Below are 26,298 nucleotides of genomic sequence, written 5' to 3'. Positions count from 1 at the left end.
TTCATTAACATGATCACTCCAGCATGGATTACTGTTTATTGAAAACGACATTTGTGCCACACTTTACTAAGCCTGCTTGATGTGAAGTTGGGACACTGGGCATGTGCGACTGGGTATGTGGCGCTGTCCAATGAATAAAAAGAAAATCTGGTTGAAATTTTTCCGCTGGTGGGCGCAGTAACGTCAACATTGGTCGTCGCGTGGGTTCTGCCGATTTTTCTTCCCTGTGAAGGAAAATGAAGTTATTAGATTCTACTAAGTGTAGAGAGTACTGGACGCTACGCGTTTAGCAGGTCGTACCGCGGACGTCCTATTTCGCCACGAGTCCGTGTTGAACCACGAGGAGACTGTGTCATAGCTACGCGTTTAGCAGGTCATGGCTACGCGTTTAGCAGGTCGTACCGCGCACGTCCTGCTTCGCCACGAGTCCGTGTTGAACCACGAGGAGACTGTGACACGCATAAGGAGGACTTGAAATCCAATTACCTGAAGTACAACTTTACTGGCGTTCGCTTCGGAGGCTGCCAGCGTGAATGCATCCACAACCTGAGATCGCGGAAACACTGTGGCAGGCAGGGGCCTCACGGCCCCCGATGCGATTCCTGCACGCAGTAGTTCAGCGACTCGCCGCTTGTCATCAGCTGCGCTGGTGTCATTCAAAGACAGGAAATCTGACGGGACGGCGCTGACAGTGACGACATTGCGCTTCGGGGACAGTTCTTCGCGTGGACGATGCGAGGTTGTGCCAACGGCATCAGTAACGAGGTGTCGGCCGCTCGACGTCAGACAGTGAGCGATGGCTTTGTTACTGGCACCGTGAAGAGCGTCGAACACGAGGTCCACACCTAAAGAACGAACGAAACAAAAATATGAAGGTGCTGAAAATAGTGAAAGTAAAGCACAGTTGGAAATAAAACAAACAAACAATAAGACTTCTGGATGACAGTTAAGATGTTCACGGAACATTAACGAAAACTTAGAGTTAAAATTAAAGCAGAGTAACATGCGGGGAACAGCAAATGAATCAACGCTGAATACGAGCAAAATGGAACTGAGAAATCGCGTACTGAGCAAAGGGGCGAAATGCAGTGAGAGAGAATGGATGGATGGATGGATGGATGCGAAACTTTAATAAGGTCCTGAGAGAGAATAAAGTGACACAAAATACGGCGCCACATTAGTACAAGGACAAGAACAGTAGCGAAGAAAATATGCAGTAATTAATGAAGTATCTTAAGACAGAGCACTTTGGCACTGGACATGGCTGCTGGATGTCAAGGTCCGGTAGTAGTTCTTCGCACAAACGACATATGCGCGGCAGAATAGCGGTGAATTTGATGTCCTGTTCCTACGCAAAAGAGGGAAGGTGGAAAGCTTGAAGCACAACGGAGGCCACGACTTCTTTGACACCCTGCTTTCGGTTTTGTTCACATTGATGTGATGACCGTGAATGCCGTTAGCGATTGTAGCTTTTCACTGCATGGATTAGCATTCTCAGGATAATTTGCGCAGTTACCGGCATCTATCTATCTATCTATCTATCTATCTATCTATCTATCTATCTATCTATCTATCTATCTATCTATCTATCTATCTATCTATCTATCTATCTATCTATCTATCTATCTATCTATCTATCTATCTATCTATCTATCTATCTATCTATCTATCTATCTATCTATCTATCTATCTATCTATCTATCTATCTATCTATCTATCTATCTATCTATCTATCTATCTATCTATCTATCTATCTATCTATCTATCTATCTATCTATCTATCTATCTATCTATCTATCTATCTATCTATCTATCTATCTATCTATCTATCTATCTATCTAATCGTAGACCATCAGTTTGCTGGGTTGCTGAAACGTGCTTGGAAACCAATCGTCAGGCCAACTTGGGCCTGACACGTGTGTGCCGGGTGCGCGTTTTATTGCCTTTTGCTGGACCCAATCAATGTTTATTCGCTCACTCACTCACTCCCTTTTGTCACGTGGTATGCGCCACCGATCAACGAACATAATGGCGCCAGCGTTGGTCACATGGTTGCGCTATGCATATGGGCTGCGGTTCAATGACTACGATATCCTTTAAAATTGCTCTGGGGAAGGGCGTAATTGAATTCGTGTCATATACGTTCAGTCTAAGCTATATATATATATATATATATATATATATATATATATATATATATATATATATATATATATATATATATATATATATATATTCAGGCATGCGCCACGCACCAACGTGTCCTGAGATGAGCGCGACGCACGGGCACGGCTGAATACAGGCCCCGTGCAAGAAGCGTTTTGCTGGTGGGAATATGGTGCGTCGCTGCACTACTTCAATGCTGATCAAAATAACGTCGACATTCATTTTAGAAATTGTTTCTGACGGAATTACCGAGATTGGGGCTTCATCATTGCGGGTGTTTAGGACGAATTTTTAGAAAAGCTTGACACGACATAACAATTTCGACGCCGGGGTGGTGCCTATGAAAGCACTGATCACAAATAATTTGATTATCTCTCATATGGTCGACATCTGTAAACGTTTTTGGAATACTAGCAGGTACATTCACAAAGACATGTTTTTGAAATGGTGCTATCAAGCGATAAGTCATCTCTTAGCAAAATTCTGCATATTAGGAGGATGACACATGTTGCCATTGAACGCTTTTGAAATGTGCGATGCGTGTATTATGTGTGTTCAGAAGCGTGATTTTGCATCAGCCACAACATTCTGCCACTCACCTTTATCTTTGGTCAGTTCAAGGATGTGTTCTTCTAAGCAAAGGCTGTTGTAGTTTATTATGTGCCTGTCTTGAAGCTGTGGGAAGTGGTTTTTGATGAATTCCCGCTCTTTTGTCGAACCTGTTCACGGCGAGAAGATGGTAAAACCAGTTGAAGCCACGAACATTAAAGCTCTTCCAGCTTATATAAGCAGCACACTTTGCCTAAGCAGGACGAAACAGAACTTTGTTTTCACCACGTGGCACACCAGCAGATGGGAAGCGCTGAGCAATATGAAAACGAAAAATAGCAGTTTCGATATTTTGTTGCTGAATGGAGCAAGCTGCAGTCACCTAGACGTCATGGTGCGACAGGTGTCGTGTGAGAGGTTGCCACCTTGGAATTGTACTGAAGGATAAAGGATGCGCACCTGCTTTTTTTTCTCTTTTGCTCATAGTAACGGGATTGCGTTAATACAGTATGAACAGACATACAACTTCTCTTGTTTTACAGAAATATTGTATTGTATAGTCAGCTTCCATAAACTCATGTCGCATAGTCACAACAGGTTGGTACTTTTATCGGACTTGTTCGGTCAAAATTGCAAAAACTGTGCAAATGTATGACTTATTGGCTTGTGTTTCTCTTTCAAATCAGTGCTGCGGAATATCAAGCTTTTTCTTTGCGAATTTGTAGCCATCGCTATAGTGTTTTTAAATTATGGGGTTCTACGTGCCAAAACCACCTTCTGATTAGGAGGCACGCCGGAAATTTCTACTGCGGAAATATCGTCCACCTGGGGTTCTCTAACGTACACCTAAATTTAGGTACACGGGTGTTTTGACATTTCGCCTACATCGAAATGCGGCCACCGTGGCCGGGATTTGATCACGCGACTTCGTGAGCAGCAGGCCAACACCATATCCACTGATCTACCACGGTGGGTCATTGGTATAGTTTACAGAGGCCTGCCATGCTGCGTGCGCTTACCGACAGTTGCGAAGACGGTGCACCCCATGGATAGAGCGATGGCGATTGCCGCCTGCCCAACGCATCCACTGCCGTATTGGACGAGCACAGACTCGCCTGGTCGCAGGTTTCCCCGCACAAACAAGGCGTAGTAAGCGGTTGAGTAAGACAAAGGAATGGTTGACGCTTCCTCCAGGGTCCACGCATCAGGAACTTCCCACAGAAGGTCGGGGTCTGCCGCCACCACGGTAGCCAACGCTTGGCTTGACACGATGCCCATGACGCGACGTCCTGTTTGGTCCGTTCCAGAAAACTCTTGTCCTAGAATGGACTCCGCATTTGCCAAGTTGCCTGTACAAGCAGAAACAGCGTGATGTTGGCCGGTGCCTGGCGGTGACTGCGGTCATTGGGCTTTATCGCGAAAAGTTGCCAATATTCCAAGCACTTACACATTCAAATGAAGAAAACAAATTTATGTGTGCAGATTAAACGGGAAACGTACGTGCTGAGTATCTTACACCCTCGCTATAAGGGATTTGATAAATTGTCACGAAGAAATACGATATTTGCATGAATGACACTGGTAGTTTCCTTCGAAAAACAATATTTTCAAATTTTTTAATTTAGCGTGAAGAAATACGCAGGGCAATATGAGAGACTCTTAGTGGCAGGCACTCCGGGGATCTTTCATGTGCATCTAAATGAAGTACATGAGCGTTCTTGCGTCTAACCCCCACTGAAATTCGGCCTCAATGGCCGGGAGTCAAACCTGCGATGTCGCGACTGGTCTCGAAACGTGAGAGCCACTGGGCCACAACTGTGGGTCGGAATACATCAGGTTAAAGCATTTTTTCGACGATGTTCGCTAGCAGGAGGGCCAGATAGTCAGTTGAGGTAATAAGACTGTAGCTCTAAGACCAACAGGGTGACGGGCGAGTCAATTGATTCTTTAAAATTTGTTACCCCGGAAACGCAGTGGCAAAAGAAGATATAACAAACGAGGAACGCGTGGAAATAAACCAAACCATGCTCACAGCTGCAGCTCGTCCCCGCCCGGTCCTCATTAGTGTTGCACATTTCTTGCGCGTCATAAGGATACGTAAGGTGCAAGTTCGTTATGGGCCACCCTACTGTTCTTGTAATTTGCACGCGGCGTTGTTTTCTTACATGGCCACATTTAACGGTAGGCGCTAGCTAGGGAACGTTGCCGTTGTTTTTATTTCGCCATTCAGAGCTTCTTACAGCAACTGTGCTTGTTGACCACAGAAAAAAAAAAGCTGACAGAAAGCAGATCAAGCGGCGGGGAAGTGGACAACCTTGTGAGCAAAATAAAGCATTGAAGCCGAGGGAAAGCCTCACGTCACTTTGACATAACTGATGCAGTACTGGCACCAAATACATCTGCGTAGTCAACACGCTTTTTCTGCCCCACTGGCGGGTCACTTTGATTATCTATTCCTTAGTTCACAATTCACTGCATTCCATGGTTACCTCTTGAGCTATGTGGCGGCAGTCGATGAATTGAAGAGCGGGTTTGCAAAACGAAAGCGCATATTGGTTCCCCGTGGAACCATATAAGTTAATTCTAAATGAACTCACCTGCAAAGGCTTCTGGCACGACACTGGCGAATGTGACGTCTCGACTGTTGACCGCCGCGAAGTGGACATCACACAATATTGGTGCAGTTGCAGTCTTGGTGTTGGGCAGAGAAGCGTAAGGCACCGGGGATTCGTACCAATCGAGACTGGAGAGTTCACCACGTTTCGCAAAGTTCAGGACTGCAAACTGTGTGTTCTTCCTCGTAGTCTCCACTAAAGTCGGCATTCATAGAACAAAAACACAAGCAAAACCGCACCCACTGCAGATTTTCTTAAGTTTAAAGCAAAATACATTTTACAAACAGCGTTCGGCCTGCCTTTGGAGATATTTTCTTTAGCCCTGTCCATCTTTGGAAGCGTACTATTTAACGCTTCGCTATAGGGCTGTTTACTCTGTGGCTCAAGAATTTCACCACTTGTTTAAGAACTGCCCTAAAATACAATTTCAAGGCGCATTCCTTTCTGCATTATTTATTGTAATTTGCCATTTTTTATATCTTTTCAAATGTTTCCATTGCTTTTTAGAAACGGTGAAATGCCTTTTCCGATTCCCTCTCAGTTTTTGTGCAATCTTCGTAGTGGGCGTACACTTCTAAAGAACTATCAGAGCAAGAGCAACACAAAATATTTAATAAAGAAATAGCTGATAGGCCAAACCAAACAAGTTGAGAAGGCATAATGACCACTAAGCCAGTGTTTTTGAGTTTAGTGCGTAGTGGAAAGGGGCGGCAATGTTAGGTTAGCTTAGAATGTCTTAGAATGGCAACTAATTTGAGGCATTGTTGCTGAACATGGTATGGCAGGAAGAATAGTACGAAATATTATGTTGGAAAGTGACGAAACCTCTGAAGAAATAACTGAAGTTGCAAGATTTCTGAAGAGACAATCACAGCAGGCGCCTTCGGGAAGAGCTGCAGTCAAGGCCTATGTGTATTTGCAATTAAAATGTAGTCAGTGCTAGTGGTAAGTCTCAATTAGCTGAGCGTCTGTTCTCTCCCCCGTTAAAAACGTATCTTAGATGAACTGATAAATCAAACTGAGTTGCGACTAAAGCAGCATTTTTGCTGACATCTGGACTTCCTCGTCAGCGATGGAAGTGGTCTGCGTTTGGCTGTAACACGGTAAACCTGAGGTAGCGACGTATGTAGGCAACTGTAATATAGCATTCGATTTAATTTTAGAAGCGAGATCACGTTACCGATGCTTCCTGCAGACCACAGGGTGCTGCCGTATAAACTGGATGGATGGATGGATGTTATGAGCGTCCCCTTTGGAACGGGGCGGTGGCTTGCGCCACCAAGCTCTTGCTACTATGCTGCCTAATATCCTACCTAGGTTAACCCATGAGAAAAAAAAAAAACACACTATGAACTACCACGTCCAAATTTTCTGATACCCTATTGCGAACTGTGGTTTTGTACGTCTCCGTCCTTTGTCGTTTCCCTACTTTTCTTCCACCAATCCTCCAATCGCCTCTTACTGATGTCTATTGTGGACCTGTTTGCTTTACCACTGCTCCCGCTGAACCCAAGGGCTTCAAGGAGGCCAGTGGTGCCTAAATCGACCGCTGGATAGATGTCTTCACATTCTAATAAAATATGCTCCGTCGTTTCCCTAGCTTTACCGCAGCAAGCACATGTTTCTTCTTCCTTCTTATATCTCGCTTTATACGTGCGTGTTCTAAGGCATCCCGATCTCGCTTCGAAAAGTAGTGAGCTTCCCTTTGAGTTATCATAAATGGTTTCTTTCCTAATTTCGTTTTTTCCCCTTAAGTAGTTACTCATGGCAGGTTTCTTTTCCATTGCCGCCACCCAGGAGATTAATTCAGCCTCTCTGACTTTCCGCTTGACCTTCTTTGTTGCTGTGTTGCCCACCCCACAGGCCGCATACTTGCTGGTAAGCTTCCTAGTTCTTTTCCTCCACTGTGAATCAATGTTTTGCCTGTACAGATACCTGAACACTCTCCCAGCCCATTTACTTTCCTCCATATTCCTCAGCCGTTCTTCATACTCAATTTTACTGCGAGCTTCCCTCACTTCAAAACTAGTCCAGCCCATATCCCCTTGCACAGCTTCATTTGTAGTCTTCCCGTGAGCGCCCAATGCGAGGCGACCCACTGACCTTTGGTTCCCGTCGAGTCCTGATTGTACCCCTGATTTAAAGCAAACAACCGCATTTGCAAAAGTAAGTCCTGGAACCATTACCCCTTTCCACATACCTCGGAGGACCTCGTACCTATTGTATCCCCATAGCGCTCTGTGCTTCATTATGGCTGCATTTCTCTTCCCCTTGACTGTTATGGTTTTTTCCTGTGTTTCCATATATCCGTTGCCTTCGTTTATCCATATACCAAGGTATTTATATTCTGTTACCCGAGGTATTTCTTGGCCCTGTATCTCCACTGTCTGTTCACTGTTTTCATTGAATACAATAACACCTGATTTTCTAACACTAAATTTCAAACCTAAATTGTTGCCTTCCTGTCCACAGATATTAGCCAGACGTTGCAAATCACTTTGCTTGTTTGCGAGCAACACAATGTCGTCCGCATAAAATAAACCTGGGAGTTGCTGCTCTATTACTGTACCTGCCTGTTTGTATGAGAGATTAAACCCGATATTACTTCCTTCTAGCGCCCTCTCCATCCTCACCATGTACATCATAAACAGCAGCGGGGATAAAGGGCACCCCTGCCTCAGTCCCTTGTTGATATGAACTTTCTCCGCTCTCCTCATCCCTTCCCATTCAACGCAAACTCACGCAGTAATGCAGCGCTCGCAGTGGCGCTATCTGGCCGTGAAATATCCATGGCCACCTCGAATCGTCCATAGCATCCGTAATTTCAGCGTGCAGTGGCAGACTATGCCGGCATTTGTTCTGATGAGTCAGTCCCCACAACGTATACAGGGTCACAGTGGATATACTTCCCTGGTAATTTGAGTATCTCCTACTATACCGAGCTTTCGCTTTTCATTACGATCGTTGGTTCGGACACAAAGTCTCGTTTCTGCGTGGTGTAACTGTACTTGCTCTTCATGCACTTAAACGCTGGCTACAGCTCTTAACATACCGTACTACCCTTAATACCGGCTATTATATTTGCGACACTCGAACACTACCTACAAATTTTGGACCATAGACGCTGAAACATTAGTAGTCTATGCTGCTCAACGGCAGAATCATTGCTGACTTTGATGTCGGCATGTGTAGTAGCGATGAATGCTCTTGTCATTTTCGTAATATTTCTTAACCATCGAATGCGTATGCGTATTTTGTTGGTTTCCATTTTATTTTCATTTATTTATTATCTTTATAAGTTGAAAATGATTTGCATTTTCTAACACTTCGCGGGCTCCCCTGCTGTGTTTTGGATTTTCAGTGAATGCGAGGTGCCTTTCTGCTGAATAAAAGATTTCGTTATAACTATCTCTTGCGGGCCTGTATGTGAGCAGGAGTTTCGTCAAAATCCTTGTGCTTCTTTGGTTGAACATACATCAGGAGCGCTTAAATAGACGGATTTCTCTCTTCTACCCTTCTGCGGAATGGTTGATGAAAATAGGAATTAATTAGAAGAAAATGACCTCTTCTAAAGAAGCTTCAGCACTATCTTTAGTAGAGTGCACCTTCGAACCGCCATAAATCTTCACATAGGATCCTTTGAAGATAAAGAAGCATGGGAGAGGCAAGAACTCACATGATTTTGCGACGACATGCCGGTAGGAGCCCCACTGCCCGTTACGGTAAACGTTCATGACGAGGTCATTTTCCACCACGCTCTGGTGTTTTGGACTTCCCGGGTTGAAGTCAGCCACGGCGTTCATCTCGGTTGAACCAGCATCGAACACACATCTGCGTTTAAAGAAATCACATAGACGAGTGGTGAACTCGTCAGCGTCGTAATCTATAGCTAGAACCTTGGAATACTTAGGCACGAAAGTCACATTAGGCTCACTTTATGATCAACGATGTAAGTTCGGCCATTCGAAAGAATACGACCTCAAAGACTTAAAACGTACAATATATTCGATCCATGTGATCATTTCTCACCTTATATGACTCCCACCGGACTCGTATCGGAGGCAGTTTGTCAAACCAACAACGCCGCTTGCTCCAGCCTCCTCCGCGAGCAGCCACAAGTTCTCTCCTTGCGGCTTCCACTCGTAGTCAAGAACCTTCTTCTTTACCAAATCGACCAAGTCACTACGTTTGCTGTTAACCTGGAATATTTCCTGCTTCGCCTCTTCGACGGGCATGGAACGCTTCCTGAACAGATAGAGGGCGGACACATTATTCGACTTGAAAGCCACGAGGCGTAGCCCCCGCTTCAAAAACTGTGCTTCCACCTCGTCGGCGGGCGCTACATTAAACTCGACGCCCCCGATTTTAACGAGCAGCGATTCTGCAGGTGTCAGTGCTGTGCGTTGGGCAATCAGAACGAAACCGTTTTCTCTACAAATGGAAGACACTTCATCGGCGAGGTTCTTGGTTTCTCCAGAGGACCACGTGGCGCTTCGGGTCACAATCAAGTCCACTTCAGGATGCTTCTTCCTGGATGCTGCCGAACCCAATGACACTACTGTGGTACCTTGAGGGATCTTTCCCGACAGTCTCTCTGGAGACGAATGTGCAATTGTGTATTCGATAGTGGGCAACAAATTGAAGTTGGAAAGATACGTTGTCACCCAGGAGACCAGCAGGCAGTCGCTTCCTTCAGCAGCAAATTCCAATACTCGGAGCTTCTTCGGGTTGGTGTTTTCGACCACCGTGTCAAGGAGAAATCTGAGAGGATCTTCCTCAAAAAGTGCGGTGTTGAGTACATCGGTTTCCAAGTCTTCCTTGTGTGCAGGCAGGGCTGACTTGATATACGCTTCAACGGAACTGTCATTGCAATCTTCTTGCTCACGGATAGTGTTAAGAAAGCGCAGGAGGGCATGATTCTTATCGGACCCCTTCAGATACTGGCTGACGACGTGCTCGGGAACGTTACGGACGGCGCTCATAGCCTCACGAAGAGAGGAGCTGCTCTCGCAAACGTTTCTGAGGGCGCGCCTCACAACGTTGCAGCAGACTTCAACGTATTCACGTGTGAGAGACTCTCTGTTGTCCTTGCTTTCTTTGTCGTCCAGGTATGGCACGAAGCGATACTCTTCGACGAGCGGTGTCTGTTGATCGGCGCCGGTTTCGATGGTGTTGGTCTTTAGACCTCGTATGACGACGCCTCCAGCGCGGCAAGTGTCTGTGATCTTATTGCAGATGACTTCCACACCTGTGCAAAGGAGTAAAGAGAGGAGGGTAGTTGAAAAATATACACTTGTAAAATTGTTGAAAATTTTAACATTGAGTATGTAAGGGGTATCGAGAGACAGTTGATGAACTTGGCTTTGGATGAAACCGTACGTTTCAGTCGTGTTTAATTTCTATTTCCTGGATATGAAAAGCTGCTACTGCTGAAAGATGTGACAGAATAGTATTTGTTTACTTAAGTAACTTGATGAATATTTACTTCAACAATACATATTAATATTTGCGCTGATTGCGCGCGTAGTCAGGACGTGTAGCAGAATCATCTAGGCTTTTGTTAACCTGTATTGTAGGTAACCTAAATTGCTAAATGTTAAGGTGCATACACTTCGAGGCTGAAAAGGGTCGAACGAAAAAAAAAGGCAACATCATTATTGCGGCTATTTCATTGTGATAGCCTTTGTGGGCGGTCGCAATGCATGTTCGTTGCATTCTTGAGTTGAAAGCACCCCGCACACAGAGTCTGAAGAAATCGTCATTTTTATTCTGGAACAAAATTGCACCATCGAATATGCAGTCCATTTCGGCGTGAAACAGCAAATACGCAAGAGCACAATTGATCAGTCGTTCCGCAAACGGATTTGCGAATCACGTACGCAGCGCTTAAAACTGGCGCGCCTTTTACTAATGCAAACACCTTGTGCTTTAGCTCAACATTTTGAGGAAACAACCGAGTTACATGTTTATTGCGTATTAATGTCATATAAAAGCCCGGACCTCAAACTCCAGCTCAAGGTCGTCCAGAGGGCCCAAGAACTGGCGGAGCGTCACCACGTTCCCGTCCCGACTTGGGCGTCGCCTACGGTTTCGGCCCGAGGAGCTCCCCGCATGGGATCTCTAACGCCTTAAAACTCCTCAGGACCTCACTGAAGTTCTTGACTGACTGACGGACTGGTGTCGATTTCTGCGATCATCTTTTGTCATTCTTTTTCGTCGGCTTTTCTTGTTCAGACAGCATGTTAGTGCACAACCATAGCTCGTGCCGTTTCTTAAACCCGCCCTTTGTCTCCTTCTGTTTATATATTTTATATATAAGTGACAGTAAGCTTGTCATCAATAATCACTATGTTTTCTTATTTGAACACGCTGTTACATTTAGCCACCATCGTGCTTATATATGTCATTTTGGAAAGTAATGCTCACCAGTGTCACCAGCCTTCTTGATCACTTCAGCGTGAACGTAGGGGTCGAAGCGGCAAAATTCAATGCTGGTAGGCATGCGCAGTACTCGGACAGGGCTTTTGAACATGACGTACTGTATTATGCTGTCGACGAAGGTCAGCCAGTTCTCCTTCCATTGGAGCTTTCCACACGGCTCTGACCAGGAACAAATAAGGAAGCTAGTGTTATTTAACGCAAAGTACAAGAAACGTTAAGACATGTCAAAACTTGTTCCCATTCATACAAGAATTTTGAACAGTCTCTCCGGGGCGCCAGCTTTGACACGATGGCAGACTACCGGTCAAGCCGGCTCATGCTAAGCAACCTGCAGCACGAGACAAAAGCACGAAGATGTCCACGTTTGTATGCTACATTTGGGTCTCTCGTCTTCCGTTTGCGTTGCGCGTAATACTTCTGGAGCACAGGTTGTGTAGCGTAGCGGTCTGTATTGGAGAAAACAAGGCCAGATAGGTGAAGACAGAGGAGGGAAACACTGGTAACGACAGCCCCATGTTTTCGGCAGTTTACCTACGTTATAAATTATATGACAACCAAGATTACGAAAACTCATCAAACACATTGCTTTGGGTGACGGCTCAGAATTACTTTCTCCGGTACAAGGTTGCATGTACTTCGCGAACGCATAGTAGAAGCGCTCCCCCCCCCCCCCCCCCATGCTGAGCTTTTGGTAAACACAACGCAAAATCGTGGTGATATGAAAATATGACGTTATTTACACAAGGGCCGTTAAAAGAAAATTAAGGCACCTTCTAGTGCAAATACTTGTAGGCACTAAACATATGGGGTTAGCCGTAGCACATATCTCAATGTGACAACTATACAGCGCCTTCAAAGTTAAACATTGAAATAGGTTCATAAAAATGCAAGGCCAGCTACACAAAACTTTCTTGCACAGGTGGTTTATCCACTTAGGCTGTCAGAAGTATCGCGAACAAGAAGAGTACGACAGAAACATGTTAATTAAGCTTTTTTTATTTCGTGGCTATAGCATATGTTTATACAAAATTTTTCAGATAATTGTAGTCGAAGCCCGCTTTGTTTTGTTTGATTCAGGAAGCAAACATGTGTTTCGAGATATTCATCATAGAATTTCATTCTCAGTATGCTAACTGTGCTTTCAGAGGCGCAAGTCGCAAGAAGAAGACAAACCCCGCATGTGACGTAACTCATTCCACATAGCAGGCCAGTCTAGAATCCGGGTGGAACTGATAACAGCTCCGCCTCCGAAAGGCTGGTAGAAATAAGACTGGCGTCCGTCGTTCTTTCATAATGAGCTGCGCCATAAAGGGTTCAGATTGAGTTGAGAACTCTACGAGTTCAGATTGGCAGCGCCGAATGCGAAATAACTGTACTGGGCGCTAAATTTGATTATATATACCTCGGAGAACGTTTTATAAGTGCAAGAAAACGAAACTGATTTCGAGTGCGACTGTATTCAGGTGCATAATACAAAGGCACACTGTAGTTGCTCAACATACCAACAGCCAATTAAGAGACTCTCGTCGATAATGTGTTTGCCCATTGTTCTCATTCGCGAAACTGGCGTCCACCCAGGCGCACAAATCGCCCAGTGGGCAAGCAGCATTTGCGTAGCCGTACCGATTCTATTAAAATTGGTGGCAGCACGTTTTCTTATTTCTCTGCTCTTGACGCACGGGCACGAGCTGAAGTTTCTTTTTACTTTCGGTGAGGCTGACAGCAAGCAACGCTGTGGTCCACGCACACCACAAATGAATGTCTCACCTTGTATGCCAGCCTTCATGATGCCTCGGAAAGCCCCTTGGTAGTCGTAACCGCGCACGGCGAGCTCCTTGTATATGTCCTCAGCGTCTAGCTCGTAGGCTGTGCTCTCGGCACAGGTCACCGGCAGCTCCGTGTCGATCGCCGAGGATCCACCTTCGGCAACGCGAATGCAACCGCTTGCCGCCACCGCGCCGCCTTCTTCACAGACCTCGAACTCGCCGGAGGAGTACATGATGGTCACGACGAGGCGAAGGGTACCTGTTCACGTGCGCGAGACGTTCTCGTTAATGTTTTCAACAAGGTCCACTGTCGCTTCCCCTCATTTACTAGAAAGACGTTTGAACCAGCGCATAATTACTGCTCAAAGGAGGGCTCGCGTGAGATCGTCGGCTTGCCACATCATTGCGTTATGTGAAAGTCCGGATATTCTAAAAAGCAGTGGGAACGCTTTATAAGCTTCAGCGAGGCCTAAGTAGTTTACTAACGAAAAGAAACAATGACGTTTAACGTCACAAAACATGGCAGTGGGTTATGAGGGACGCTCTAGTGAATGGGTCCGGATTAATTTTGGACGCGTAAGGTTTTTAACGTGTAAGCGAAGCGCGGCACACGACAGATTTGCATGCGATCCGCCCCTATCGGAATTCAGAAACAGGGAATCGAACGTGTAGCGTGGTGTAATGCCTTAGTCACGGCGGCGGCTGAGTTTTAATTGCAATATTTTTTTCGTTATACGACCCAGTTACGATATGTGCGCCCGTTCGGCGGTTACGTCATGATGCACTGGCTCATCCCGTTCTTACGATAGCTCGAGCCTTTTATATTTTATTTCTTTCTATATTATTGGGGGCGATATGCTGCAAGGCATAACGAAAGTTAAGCGTCGCACACGAACGCAGCCAGAAGGAACGCCTGCTGCTCTCTCGGTGATGTTTTTTTTCTTGGGGATCAAAATCATGATATTTAAACATTAATTATATACAACGTCAGCAAATTTTACGCTCTCCCCCCTTATGACATTACGATAAGATCAGTGTCGCCAGTCCTACCATTTAGCGACTAACTTCGGTATGAAAGTAACACATCTCAGAAAGTTCTTTTGAGCATTCACACTTTGTGAGATCATTATTTTAGATGCAAGGTGTATGAGGTAAGTTTTTTTTCGTAACGTTGAATATATGCGCCAGTATGCCTCTAGATGGGGCGCTTAACTGGATTAGTATTACGCGCAAAGAGGCACAGGGACGGCCTATATACAGGTATATTCACAAGCGTCTATACAGGTGACACTGCCCAGAGCTAACAGGCCGCGTCAGATTGTACAGTCGTCGTCCTCAGCGTCCTTACAGTCCCATTAGGCCTGCTCTAAGTCAATTAACTACTTTATCCGTAGCTATGTTATGATGAGCCAGAACACGGTACAATGGTCTTGCAGTACCAAAAGTGCCACTCTCACAGAGAGCGGAAGATTCGGGGGACAGAAAAGGGGAAAGAAGAAAACACAGGTGGCGTCACCACCGGAAATTTCAAGTACTAGCTCAGTGTGACGCCATGAATCGTGGCACCGTTCTTTCGCTGCTTGGTAACAGCTCATTGGTTCTGTTTGGTTGGAACAAGCCGCTGAATAGAGCAAGCTCCTAGAATGTTACCTTCGACACAATGAAAAACGGCCCTAATGCGTGAAAGTGCATCGAAATTAGTCAAGGTGACACAATTGTACCGAGGTTTAGTCACAAAGTTCTAACAAAGGAACACCTTAGCTTTCCTGTCCTCCGCTATTATTTCACTATAGTCTGCCATAATAAGACTGAGAGCTGGTAGAGGATGATTCACTAATATAAGTTTATTTAGTATTTTCACTTTTGTGTTCGTATAACGCAGATGTAATCATTGCGACATTGTACACGCCGTTCACGCTGCACCCGAGGGATTTTTCTTGGTTGAAAAACACAGTAGCGCAATTTTTTTTCGTACTGACAGATATTCTTGATGTATTCTGTGAAGTGAATTTGTCGTGGCCGGCACACAATCACGACCCGTACGTTCAAGTTGGAAGCGCTAATTCGGAGCTGTGTTAAAGGAAAGAAAATGGCCGATAGCGAATTTCAAAACCCAATAGATCTAGACTTTCCATCGTAGTTGGGAATATTTTTTACATTGAAAGATATATTTACCGTGCCAAAGTAACGAGTGCTTTAACAATTTTAATTATCTCCTATGCTTCGCCAATATGGTGCTGCAATTATGCATTCATTGGTTGTAGGTGCCTTGTTGTGATAAAGTGTGTCCTCCCAAAGGTAACTTGGGCACGTCATGTGCATGGGATCCAATCCCGGCCACGGCGGCCGCACATTTCGATGCGGGCGAATTGCGAAAACACCCCTGTACTTTGATGTTAGGTGCACATAAAAGAACTCAAGGTGCTCCCAAATTATTCCGGACACCCCCACTACGGCGTGCCTTATAATAAAATCGTGGTTTTGACGCGTAAATTCACATATTACAGTTCCACGACATGTGGCTTCTTTTCCATGCTTAACCCATCTTACCTTGACTCACACCACGTACTCTCACAACATCGTATTCTTTGCGTTTCTCCGTGCACCTCGCTTATATGCCTCAGTCGCGTAGTATAATGGAATGTAGATAGGTGGGCCAAAGTTGCGCAACATTATTCTGTGCCACTGCAGCCTGAATTGACAGGAGTTCTAGGTGGTGGACTGATTATTTCGAAATTTTCCTTGGCGTGGTCGTAGTTGCACAGTAAGTGAATCTCGATTTAACGTGCAGCTACTCAAAGTCGCGTTGTTTTCCTAAAATGAATGTAGCTGATCACACAGAATGCAAACAAAATAATTATTGGCTGCGGACATCTTGAGAAGAGGGAAATAAATATGCTGCTTCAGTGTGTAAACGCTACATGTCGAGCATGTCAGCATTGAGTATGCAGATGCTTCAGTTTACTCGCGCAGCAACGTGGGCCGTTTTCTCTCTGCAACCATAGGATACCATAGGAAGGCCGGACGTGTACGACATTTCGTGAACACTGGTCGCAGGATTTCTATGTTCGCGGCACGTAATAGTGTATATATAAGCATACGCACAACTTCCTTTTTCTCTCTCTCTGGCCACATACCGGTTTCAGGCAGGACGACGTTCTTGTGAAGTTTGACATTTTCGAAGATGACGGGCACCTCCTCGATAACTTTGCCGCGACGTCTACTCAGAGACTTCCACGTGAGCACCAGGTGACCACCCACAGGGAATGTCGCCTCACCACAGAGCCGATGCCCAGCCAGGTAGGCCTCGTCCTCGTTTCCGCTGATGTCAATATTCACAATATTATCCTTTCCCTGTGCGTGATAGAGCGACTCGTTACCATACAGTGATCACCGCACTGCATGTTCGAAGTTTGAAGAGGATCACGTTAGCACCATGCGAAAAAAACATATACAATGAACAAAAGGATGGCATTGGGAATACCAGATGTCATATTTAATTAAAATTCAGTAACGTAAAGGCATATCGAGATGAATATCCATGAATCTAGTCAGAAAAACCGCTAGCTATAGGTGGCAGTCGAACCGAGATCGTTTGCAATGTGTGCGCGCGGTGTGGTACTTTTTCGTAAGGCTACCATGGAGCCCGTCCTCCCGTCTACGTTCTTAGATATTTGCCCACGTGTACAGTACTACCTCGTTATAGCGTTAGCGAAACCAATTTACAGTCATAAAGGCAGTGTTATCTATGATTCATTCTGTAATACAGGTATAAACTGGCATAATTGTTTTCTCCTGAATTACGGTGCACTTCACCGAACTCATTTCTGTTAAAAACAGGTTTAGTGGGGCAAGGGTGCGCATTTTGTAACGTTACGTTTATTTTCGCTGTTGGTCACGGGTCCCACCAAAGGAACGGGTTCTCCTAATGTTTCCAATGATACATGACTGCACGTGACCAACTACAAGTGAAAAGGAGAAGCCCCAGTCTTCGTGTTGTGAACAATAAAAGGTGAGTGACAAATGGTGTGACCGACGCGTTTATGGCTATAAATTGCTTCAGGCGTATGCAATTAGCAAATGGACAGCCTCAAAGATACGTTTTTCTTATCCCGAGGGAGAGCCGTCGCTGCGGCATGGATTTGAACGTAGCGTATGGCTTTCGTTGACGTTTTTATGTAACGCACGCTGATAGGGGCCCTTCAAAACTTTTTCGCGGGTTTGATGGGTCGCACACATGGCAGAATCACGATGCGGAAATTTTTAGCTCTTCGTGCTACGAGACCAGACACCAAATCGTGACACTATGATCACAGGTCAGAAATGTAAAGCGCGATTTACGTTCACGTGTTATGGCCACGGTAAAAAACTACGGCGTTACCTTCTATAGCCATTTTTGTGTCTTCTTATTATCACACAGGAACGAGGAATGTGCTATATCCACGGCATATAACGTGTCATGATGTTGATAATTACGATGATGATATTTATTTGCATCCTCTTTGAAACGGGGCGGGAGAAAACGATCACCTAGCCTGCTCGATTCACTCAGGTTTCACATCTATCGCTATCTATTCTGTTGCCTATGTGACCTAGATCTATTTGAATCTCAATCTTTGCGGAAGCGTCAGACTCACCTCTACAAGGGTAGGAACGTCTTTCCACGACGCGACGGCCCACTGCTGCGTGTGGTCCCAACTGACCAGGTGGCCAATATTCGGCGTGCCGCGTGGCACTGGCCACGGGACGGGCGGGTAAAGGGAGGATGGGTCCATCTTCACTCCCAGAGTGTGGAGCTTGCCCAGGGAGCCCAAGAAGAAGGAGTGGTTGTCCGTGTCTCTCTTCATGAGGCCGACGCAGGAGGCGCCGGAGCCCAGTGCACGGCGTAGAATCGACTGCGGACAGTTGGCTGCTTGAACGACATTCGCGGAGCTCCCGGAGGGCATCGCAGTTCAGTTTTGTATTTAAATTGGTACAGAAAGGTGTGAGGAGCGAACGGGGAAGGGAGCGCTGGAGAAATCAACCAGACGGGCATTCGGTTTGCTACCGTACATCGTGAAAGGGCGGTTAAGGCAGCCAAAGAACGGAAGAAAGAAAGAGGAAGGAAAGACTAGCACTGCGAACGCATTGGCTTGCCTATCAGGTCTACGACCGTGTACTGAGGCCAATGAACTCTAGAAAGTCTGAACATTCCTGCGTCGTTTCTCGAGCCTGCACCCCAGGTATTGTAGCTGAACAGCTTCCTACGCATTATGTGGGGATAACTTAATGATATTGGAGGAGTTTGCAGCGTTTAATGAGAAAGCGAAAACCAGCACTTTCGAAATTTCAACAACAAAGTGTGGACGCTTGTTGTAGACTGATTTTATTGCCAGAGGAAATGCGCCAGGAAAGCGACCTGGAAACAGTCAGAATGGTTCAAATGGTGGTAGTTTCGCTATACCAGCCTCGTAGGCGATCGTGAATTGGAACCACATTGCTTGCGGCAGTGCGCATTCCGAAGTGGTGTTGTACTGAGGTTGTAGAACACTATTCCCTCAGTCTGATGCGAAGCAATTGCTGCCTCTCTATTTCGAATGAAACAGCGTTGGCCGTGATTATACACAGCAGGAGTCTCTTTTGCCGAGCTATGAGTTGTAGTAAACAGTGATAATCCCATAAAAAGACTACCGGGAAAAATAAGGTGCATTGCAGCCGGCGTCAGTAGTTTTAGGGGTGGAGGTGCCGAGAATACGGGGCATTTCCAACAAATGTGTTGTTTGCACCCTCCTTCCTCCCATAAAAAGAGAAGGAAGGAAACAAAAACATCATACTTCGCCTTGCTGTTGGCAAAGTACAGACATGGAATAGCACTGGTGCGCACGTGCCAAGGGTGCGGAATTTCCCAGCGTTTTTCTCAAACCTTACGCAGCGTGAACTTTTCACAAGTGGCTACGGCGACTGTGAATGTAACGAGGCTCTATGCGCGAAAATGTGCCGATACTCGTTCTTACCAGCAGAAGGCAGTGAGGCGCGATCTCCACCACTATGGCGTCTCTAGGCACGTGCCGGAGGGCCTCGCAGAAGAGCACGGGTGAGACGAGGTTGTTGACGAAGTACTCGGGCGAGCAGTGCTGAGCGAGGGGCTCCTTCCAGCGGCTCTCGGGGACGGAGGAGCTCACCCAATTCTTTCCGCGTGGCTTTGGCTCCAGCACCACCTGTTTCAAGGCCGCAAGAAAAAGAGAGGCTGGTTGGTCCTATTGCTGAATGCTGGAGACGTTGCTTGCTGGCATGATGAAACGTTGTTACAATGCGCTGCACCAGACGAAACAGAGGGGAACATGAAGTGCACATGGCGGGGACTGCACATCAATTGGATTTACTAGAGAAAATATAACGCCCTTAAAGAAGGACATTTGTGGAAGCATTTGAGAATGTATGACACAACAATGAAATAGCCCATCACGTGTGCGTCACGCGCCGGGAACGCGAAAACCGAACTTATTCTGGTTAACCTCCCTGCCTCACATTTCTTCCGATATCTCTCTTTTACATGTGTTCAATTTCTTTATTCAAAATCCGAATGGAAGTTGAGTCGGAATGCAGATCTCGAATCGAGTTTCATTTCGAGTTTGAAGCTCTATAAGAACAGAATCGAGCTGAAAACGCTGTCTTTATGAGAGATCACCTTCGAACTGATAGAGCATTAGAAACGTGCTTTAGAGATCAACAGTGTTATTTGATCGAGTCGTTAACAACTTACGTACATCTTTCGCAAGAATCGGCGTCGGAGCAAAGGCTTTGCCGTGCCCAGCGGTAAGATGCGCGATCCTCCCGCTGCAGGTTAGATGAATCAATTACATATGTAACAAATTTGAAATGCTGAATCCGTTCGCCAAAGCTGAACATCAGAAGGCATACTGCTATTTCGAAGCCAGAAGGACTATGTTTAGGAAATATAAGATTTAGCGTTACTACCCTCTGGTGGGTAAGGAGTTAGCGCTGTAAAACATGGCGTAAAACTCTTTGAGATCCGAGACTACACTGTCAAGGTTAAAGACATCCGTTATTCTAAATCGAAAACAAATATATCTCTGTGGTAACAACAACAACTCGTGCCGTACTTCAGGACACATATGTGTAGAACGGTTCTTATTTTCGCGACAGGAGGTTTAACAGAAACGTCAATTATTAGACCTAGAATCCTGCCGTGAAGATAAGGTTGTTGTTGTCGCAAATAAAACATCTGTCCATAAACCCCATTTGCTCTCCGTCTTGACAATTGAAAGCACCTTCGCTGCAGCAACCATATGGTTTCTACAAAAAATTTTAGAGGCCACCCTGGGTTTGAGATTTTGCAGCTACCAGACCTGGGTATGATGAGAGTAACATTGATTTCTTCCACATTGTGGATTTCACGTTGATTGGAAGCTATCATACAAATGTGATGTGGATTGGACGTTAACAAATATGTGATAGTGAAATGCAAATCCTTTCTCTGAATTCTAGGAGAATTGTGAATGAAATAGGTGAACTTGAAATGATCTTAATTTCCTACAACCATCACTTAGTGGTTTTACCCGAGACCTGGTTGAACAGAAACATCGGTGATCATGAAATTGTTCCACCTGGTCCCTGCACCTATCGGCGTGATCTCGGCTCACGTGGTCGCAGGTGTCACAGTGATTCTTAGAAACAAACGTGACATCTGGCGCAACAAATAGAAGATTATGATTGTTTCTGAATACTTCACTGAACGATTTATCGTATGTACTGCGGTCTACTTACTGTGTACCGGATACTGAAAGGTCGTTTCTTCCTAGGCTATGTAATGATTCGGTTGAACATTACAAATGAAATATTATAATAATAGAAAATTTAAATGTGCCCTCGATTGATCGGACACATTTGGCGTATGATGAAACGGACATATACAAATGTACATCTATCTTAATATTAGGCTAGCTTTGAACATTGGACGGGCATACACTAAAGAGCAAACTTTCGGAACTTTTTTTTTGTCACTGACGCCTTTTTCCATGGGGTTATTGCGGTTGAGGCGGGTATTTTGTATCATCAGTGGTTATCTTTTCCTTGGTCATATAACCGTGGCACAAAGTGCACTCAGCGTAATGTGACCAATGTTAGGAATTCTGAGTATAATATGACATATCAAGTATTGACTACCTGGAGGAAACACTTCATATCCAGGTTAGCTGTCAAAATGTTCATACCTGATTTGGTTGCATCTTAAAAAAACTCCTGCAAGGCTCAGCTTACCGGTATACCATACATATGTCAGGCCTAAAATAGAGTATGCTTCCGTGATTTGGGACCGGAAAGTAAACCAGACATACAACGCTAGAGATGTTACAAAAGAAAGTTGTCCCATTTCTTTTTCGTAAATGGGAAACATGCTATGTAGAAATGCATGATTTTATGGTTATTTAGAAAGGAAAAGCAATATCGATTTCTTTATTAATTTTCTTTATGTATATCACAATACGCAGGCCATACAGGGCCAAGGAGGCATGGGATATGATAAATATATTGTACGAAATTCGGGTACCAAGTATAAGGCATTAATAAGTTCATATGCACATTAAAAAGTGTTGTGAATTGTTCAATGTATAGCGCTACCTCTTGTTGGTAACCTTCACATTGCGAAATCGTAAATCTGTTTGAATCCAGGGTAATAAAGTTTAAGCAAATCCACATAATATTCACCATTGCCTTACGGGCTTGACCTCCTTGCTCTCAGCGCCCATACACACTTGCGCTAGAGTTCTTTGCTATAGTTCTTTTTTTGCAGCAAACTTTACGGCAGCGGCTGTTGGTCAAGATTACTAAAGTGCTTTGACCGTACTAGAACTAACTCCATTTGTTGTGGATTCTAACGGCAGCTATCTTGGGCACTGCTCGCTCGTCACTAACCTGCTTGTATTCCTTCAGCAGTGCAGGTCCTACGCGCTGCATCTGAGTGCTGTGGAAGGCCACATTCATGGTATTCACAACGCGAGCGAACAATTTCTCCTCTTGCAGCTCCTTCACCAGGTCGAAGATGGCGTCCTCCGGTCCGGACACGGTCACGGAATCCTCGGCGTTGTGGCATGCAGCTTCCACACCGTTGCGGCCACGCCTTTTCGCTTCTTCCCATGTCAACCCTGCGTAGAGAGGCCCACGTAGAATGAGCCATCATCGGCTACAGGTGATGACTGCTGATAAGATGTCTTAGATGGGGCGATAACACTAATTTTCCGTTTCGAATGGACGAAAAATGCAGAAATAATCTTTTTTTTGGAAGAAACCCTTGAACCGGGCTGAATGAAGTTCTTTCAACCTAAGAATGGCAGCCAAGTACGACGAACTATATCAGATGAAGAGCAAGAAATCTAATGAAAGTGGGAAATTTTAGAGAAACTTTATGTACCCAAATACCATCTGTTACTATACATCATAACCATGCATCGAAGCTCTGAAAACTGCGTCTATTAAAATGCCTGAAAGGTAGAAATGTCACGAATTAGTAAAACGGTTATGCGAAATCGTTCGGTTGATTGCTCGATTTTCTCGAAAGCCTTATTTCTAAATGAGGAGTGCATTCAAGAGCGATGGATGAGAAGTTTTGACTGCTCGTTTGTTTTTACAATTTCTTCTAGGCTGCAGGCGACCTTCCGAACACGGACCCCAGTGCTCACCGACAGCGGCCATGGCTCCTCTTGGGAGATTTCCTACGTCGGTGCATCGTCCACGCCAGTAGGCGCACAGCATGGCCTGCTCTGCGGTGAGGCCCCCGTCGGCGTACCCGCTGGCGATCTCTCCCAGCGAGTGACCCACGATTCCGTCGGGTCGAAGACCGAGAGCGTAAATGACGTCGACGAGCGCCACCTGTGAACACATTGTGAACCAGCCATATTTTTATTCATATTATATTTGGAGGAGTTGACGCACAATTTAAAGCGCCGGCTACTACTTAGCTCTTGAATAGGTCTAGCCTACAACGTACGGGGTTCAAGATTACATATCAATTAAGGTTTTCATACAAGCTCCGGACATTGTCAACCATCGTTTTCACAGTGACTTAGGACGTAAGAAATACATTGAACATACAATGTACAAGTTAAATGTCTCCAGAGTTCTGTAGGAGAGTGTCTCGAAAACACAAATGATAATGCCGCCTAATAAAACAGTCTCTAAATCAGTGGGTGGTACATACAGGGTGTTTTAGCGAACACTTTCACAAATATTTAAAAGTTGCCTGTGGCAGATATCACAACTCTAGTTCATGAGCTGGTCTACTCGAAGCGGCGGACAATACTTGCACAAAAAATTGATATGCAAAATCAAATAACTAATAAAAATTCACGAATCTTTCAAGGAATGAATGATGGCCCATATTGCAATTTACAAATTCTAGCCGTGGAGTTCGCAAGGCGGATGCACTTGGAACGAATTTTCAAAATGACACCAATTTCGAGATATAAATTCCTGAACTTTGCGGAGAAATGTACTGGCGTTCCAGTTAATTTGTTAACACAACGTAGTTTCAGTAACTGAAGCACACAAGTAACTGGAATGCAAATGCATTTTTCCGCAAAGTTCGGGAATTTATATCTCGTAAGTGGTGTCGTCCTGCGAATTCGTTCCAAGTGGATCCGCCTAAAGAACTCCACTGCTAGAATTTGTAAATTGCAATATGGGTCATGAGATAATTAGCTAAAAGGTTATTTAGTGAATTATTGTTAATTAGTTGATTTTACATTTCAGTTATTGTGCAAGTAGTGTCGTCTGCTTCAAGTTGATCAGCTCATCAACTAGAAATGAGCTACCTGCCACAAGCAACCGTTAAAAAATTTTGAAAGTGTTCGCTGAAACAACCTGTATATCGTGCAAATGCATCATCACATATAGTCACAACAGAACAGTCAACATAATCCACAAACACATAGATATATACAGCGACATTGAAATGAAAGTAGCAGTAAAAGCGTTAAAAACGGGAACTGTGCCGCTCTCTTCGATAAAAGTTTTAATGCTTTTAAAGCGCTCTTCCGCAAGGCCGTTTTTGGCGAAGGACCCAAAACTTCCTTTAATCTGAAAAGTCTGTGGTTTAATGTAATTAGGGTTGATTTAAGTCGGCGTATTGGTGTATCGTGGTGCGAGGAATCTAGAATGAGGTGATGCACACCTTCATCTACAAATCCACAATTACATTCGGGGGTTTCCGCACTGCCGATTCTATGCAAGAAATGTTTTGTGTAGGTAGTACGTAACCTTGATCGATGAATACGGATTTCCATACATTTATCTAATGACAATAAATATTTGATTTCTATAAGCGGGTCAATATGATAGAAATCCCAGCTCTTAGAATTCTGGTCAAACCATGCATTTCTACAAATTTTGATAGACGTTGTACATATAATGCAGTGTAATGCATTCTTGGATATTGGAAGCGCAACCTCATCATCTTTGAGGCGTGCTTGTGGTGCTGCTTTATCGGCTGCTGTGTTACCAGGTATGTTACAATGCCCTGGTATCCACTGGAATGCTATTTCATGCTTCGCTTGGCGTGCTTTGAGAGGTCTTTAAGTGTTTCGTATATTATGCTTTCGCTGGTTATTTTTTCCTTTTGTGCCTCGGAGTATATTACAGCCGTTTGTGAATCGCTGAAAATTACCTATTTTCGCGCATCACTTCCTGACATTATAAATTTTGTCGCGCAGAGGATTGCGAATAGTTCACCGTTGTGGACTAAGTCGCACGAGATAACTTAAAGGATTCTCGTTCATTGAGGTGGGTTATAATGAATGCTCAAGTTGATGAGGTTGCTCTACTGGACCCATCTCTATAGATGTGTCTGTATTCTGAATACCGCATATATATCTGGTCAAGTGCTAGCTGTTGAGCAGCTTGAATGAACATGCCTCCTTTTTTGAATGTGCCGTCTACTGACAATTACATTTTGCGAAGTGTGTGCAGCAATGCAGGATATTACACGTCTGAATTCCGAAATTCATTTCATGGCAATATATCATGACTTTCTCTAATGTCTTTATGAATATAACTTCTACCTTGTTTCATTATGTCTAGAGTCAATGGGTGGCTTTTACGCTGTGTTTGAAGACGGAAATAATGTCTGTAGTTCCCATGGCGGCAAACAGGCATTGGCGAGCCTCGGCTATTAGAAGACAGCTAGAAGTCGCTGTTGGAACTCCTATACATATGCGAAGTCGCCTAGCCGAAAGTCTTTAAAGTCACGCTTCTGACGTATGGGAAATTCCGTGTAAGATCGGCGCGGAACACACATTTTTTGGCGTAATATTAATGCATTGTAAACAGTCAGCATGGACGATGCCCATTTTCTTCCTTTCAGATGCGTGCTCTGCGGTAGACGGTTTCCACTGTGTGAAATAACCGCGAAATTTTTCCTAGTCTAAGCGAGACTGCATGTATCGTGCTGTGGGAACTACTCCGTCGTCAGCAACCTTCAGCTAGGACGCTTTTTCGCGAGTTCTCTAACAGGTTCATCGTAGCACTAACGCTGAAAGTTGGAAATATTTCAGCAGGACATCCGGTATGCATCTGCTAAAATCTTGCCCTTTATAACTGAAACCTCGCAGTGGTCTTGCAGACTTACTTGTCTTGTTTGCTAAAAATTAAATAGAAATAGTTCGACAACTGCTGCCTGCTTGCGCAATCCCTGGGAGTTTTCAAGGCGATCACAGAAAGCGTTCGCGAATTTTCCTAAACAAGTTTTCATCCAGATTTCTGCAAGAATG

The 26,298-nt window shown here is 44.8% G+C and overlaps 1 protein-coding gene across 1 annotated transcript in view; it reads right to left on the bottom strand.

The window, feature by feature from the left end:
• Nucleotides 1-26,298, bottom strand: part of LOC139049287 (fatty acid synthase-like) — a 50,100-nt gene that overhangs the window by 11,863 nt on the left and 11,939 nt on the right. Inside the window, exons 7-19 of the mRNA XM_070524665.1 lie at nucleotides 23,215-23,404; nucleotides 22,451-22,680; nucleotides 19,531-19,734; nucleotides 18,175-18,432; nucleotides 16,675-16,891; nucleotides 13,539-13,796; nucleotides 11,757-11,930; nucleotides 9,360-10,578; nucleotides 9,007-9,161; nucleotides 5,313-5,525; nucleotides 3,735-4,064; nucleotides 2,766-2,885; nucleotides 487-845 (exon numbers count right to left, since the gene is read on the bottom strand). Of these exons, the coding sequence (XP_070380766.1) occupies nucleotides 487-845; nucleotides 2,766-2,885; nucleotides 3,735-4,064; nucleotides 5,313-5,525; nucleotides 9,007-9,161; nucleotides 9,360-10,578; nucleotides 11,757-11,930; nucleotides 13,539-13,796; nucleotides 16,675-16,891; nucleotides 18,175-18,432; nucleotides 19,531-19,734; nucleotides 22,451-22,680; nucleotides 23,215-23,404 (3,927 nt within the window). The remainder of the gene's footprint in view (nucleotides 1-486; nucleotides 846-2,765; nucleotides 2,886-3,734; nucleotides 4,065-5,312; nucleotides 5,526-9,006; nucleotides 9,162-9,359; nucleotides 10,579-11,756; nucleotides 11,931-13,538; nucleotides 13,797-16,674; nucleotides 16,892-18,174; nucleotides 18,433-19,530; nucleotides 19,735-22,450; nucleotides 22,681-23,214; nucleotides 23,405-26,298) is intronic.

Source organism: Dermacentor albipictus, chromosome 8 (genome assembly GCF_038994185.2).
Source record: "Dermacentor albipictus isolate Rhodes 1998 colony chromosome 8, USDA_Dalb.pri_finalv2, whole genome shotgun sequence".
NCBI lineage: Eukaryota > Metazoa > Arthropoda > Arachnida > Ixodida > Ixodidae > Dermacentor > Dermacentor albipictus.
Note: the sequence above shows the minus strand (reverse complement) of the source record. Positions and strands in the feature narration are given on the sequence as shown.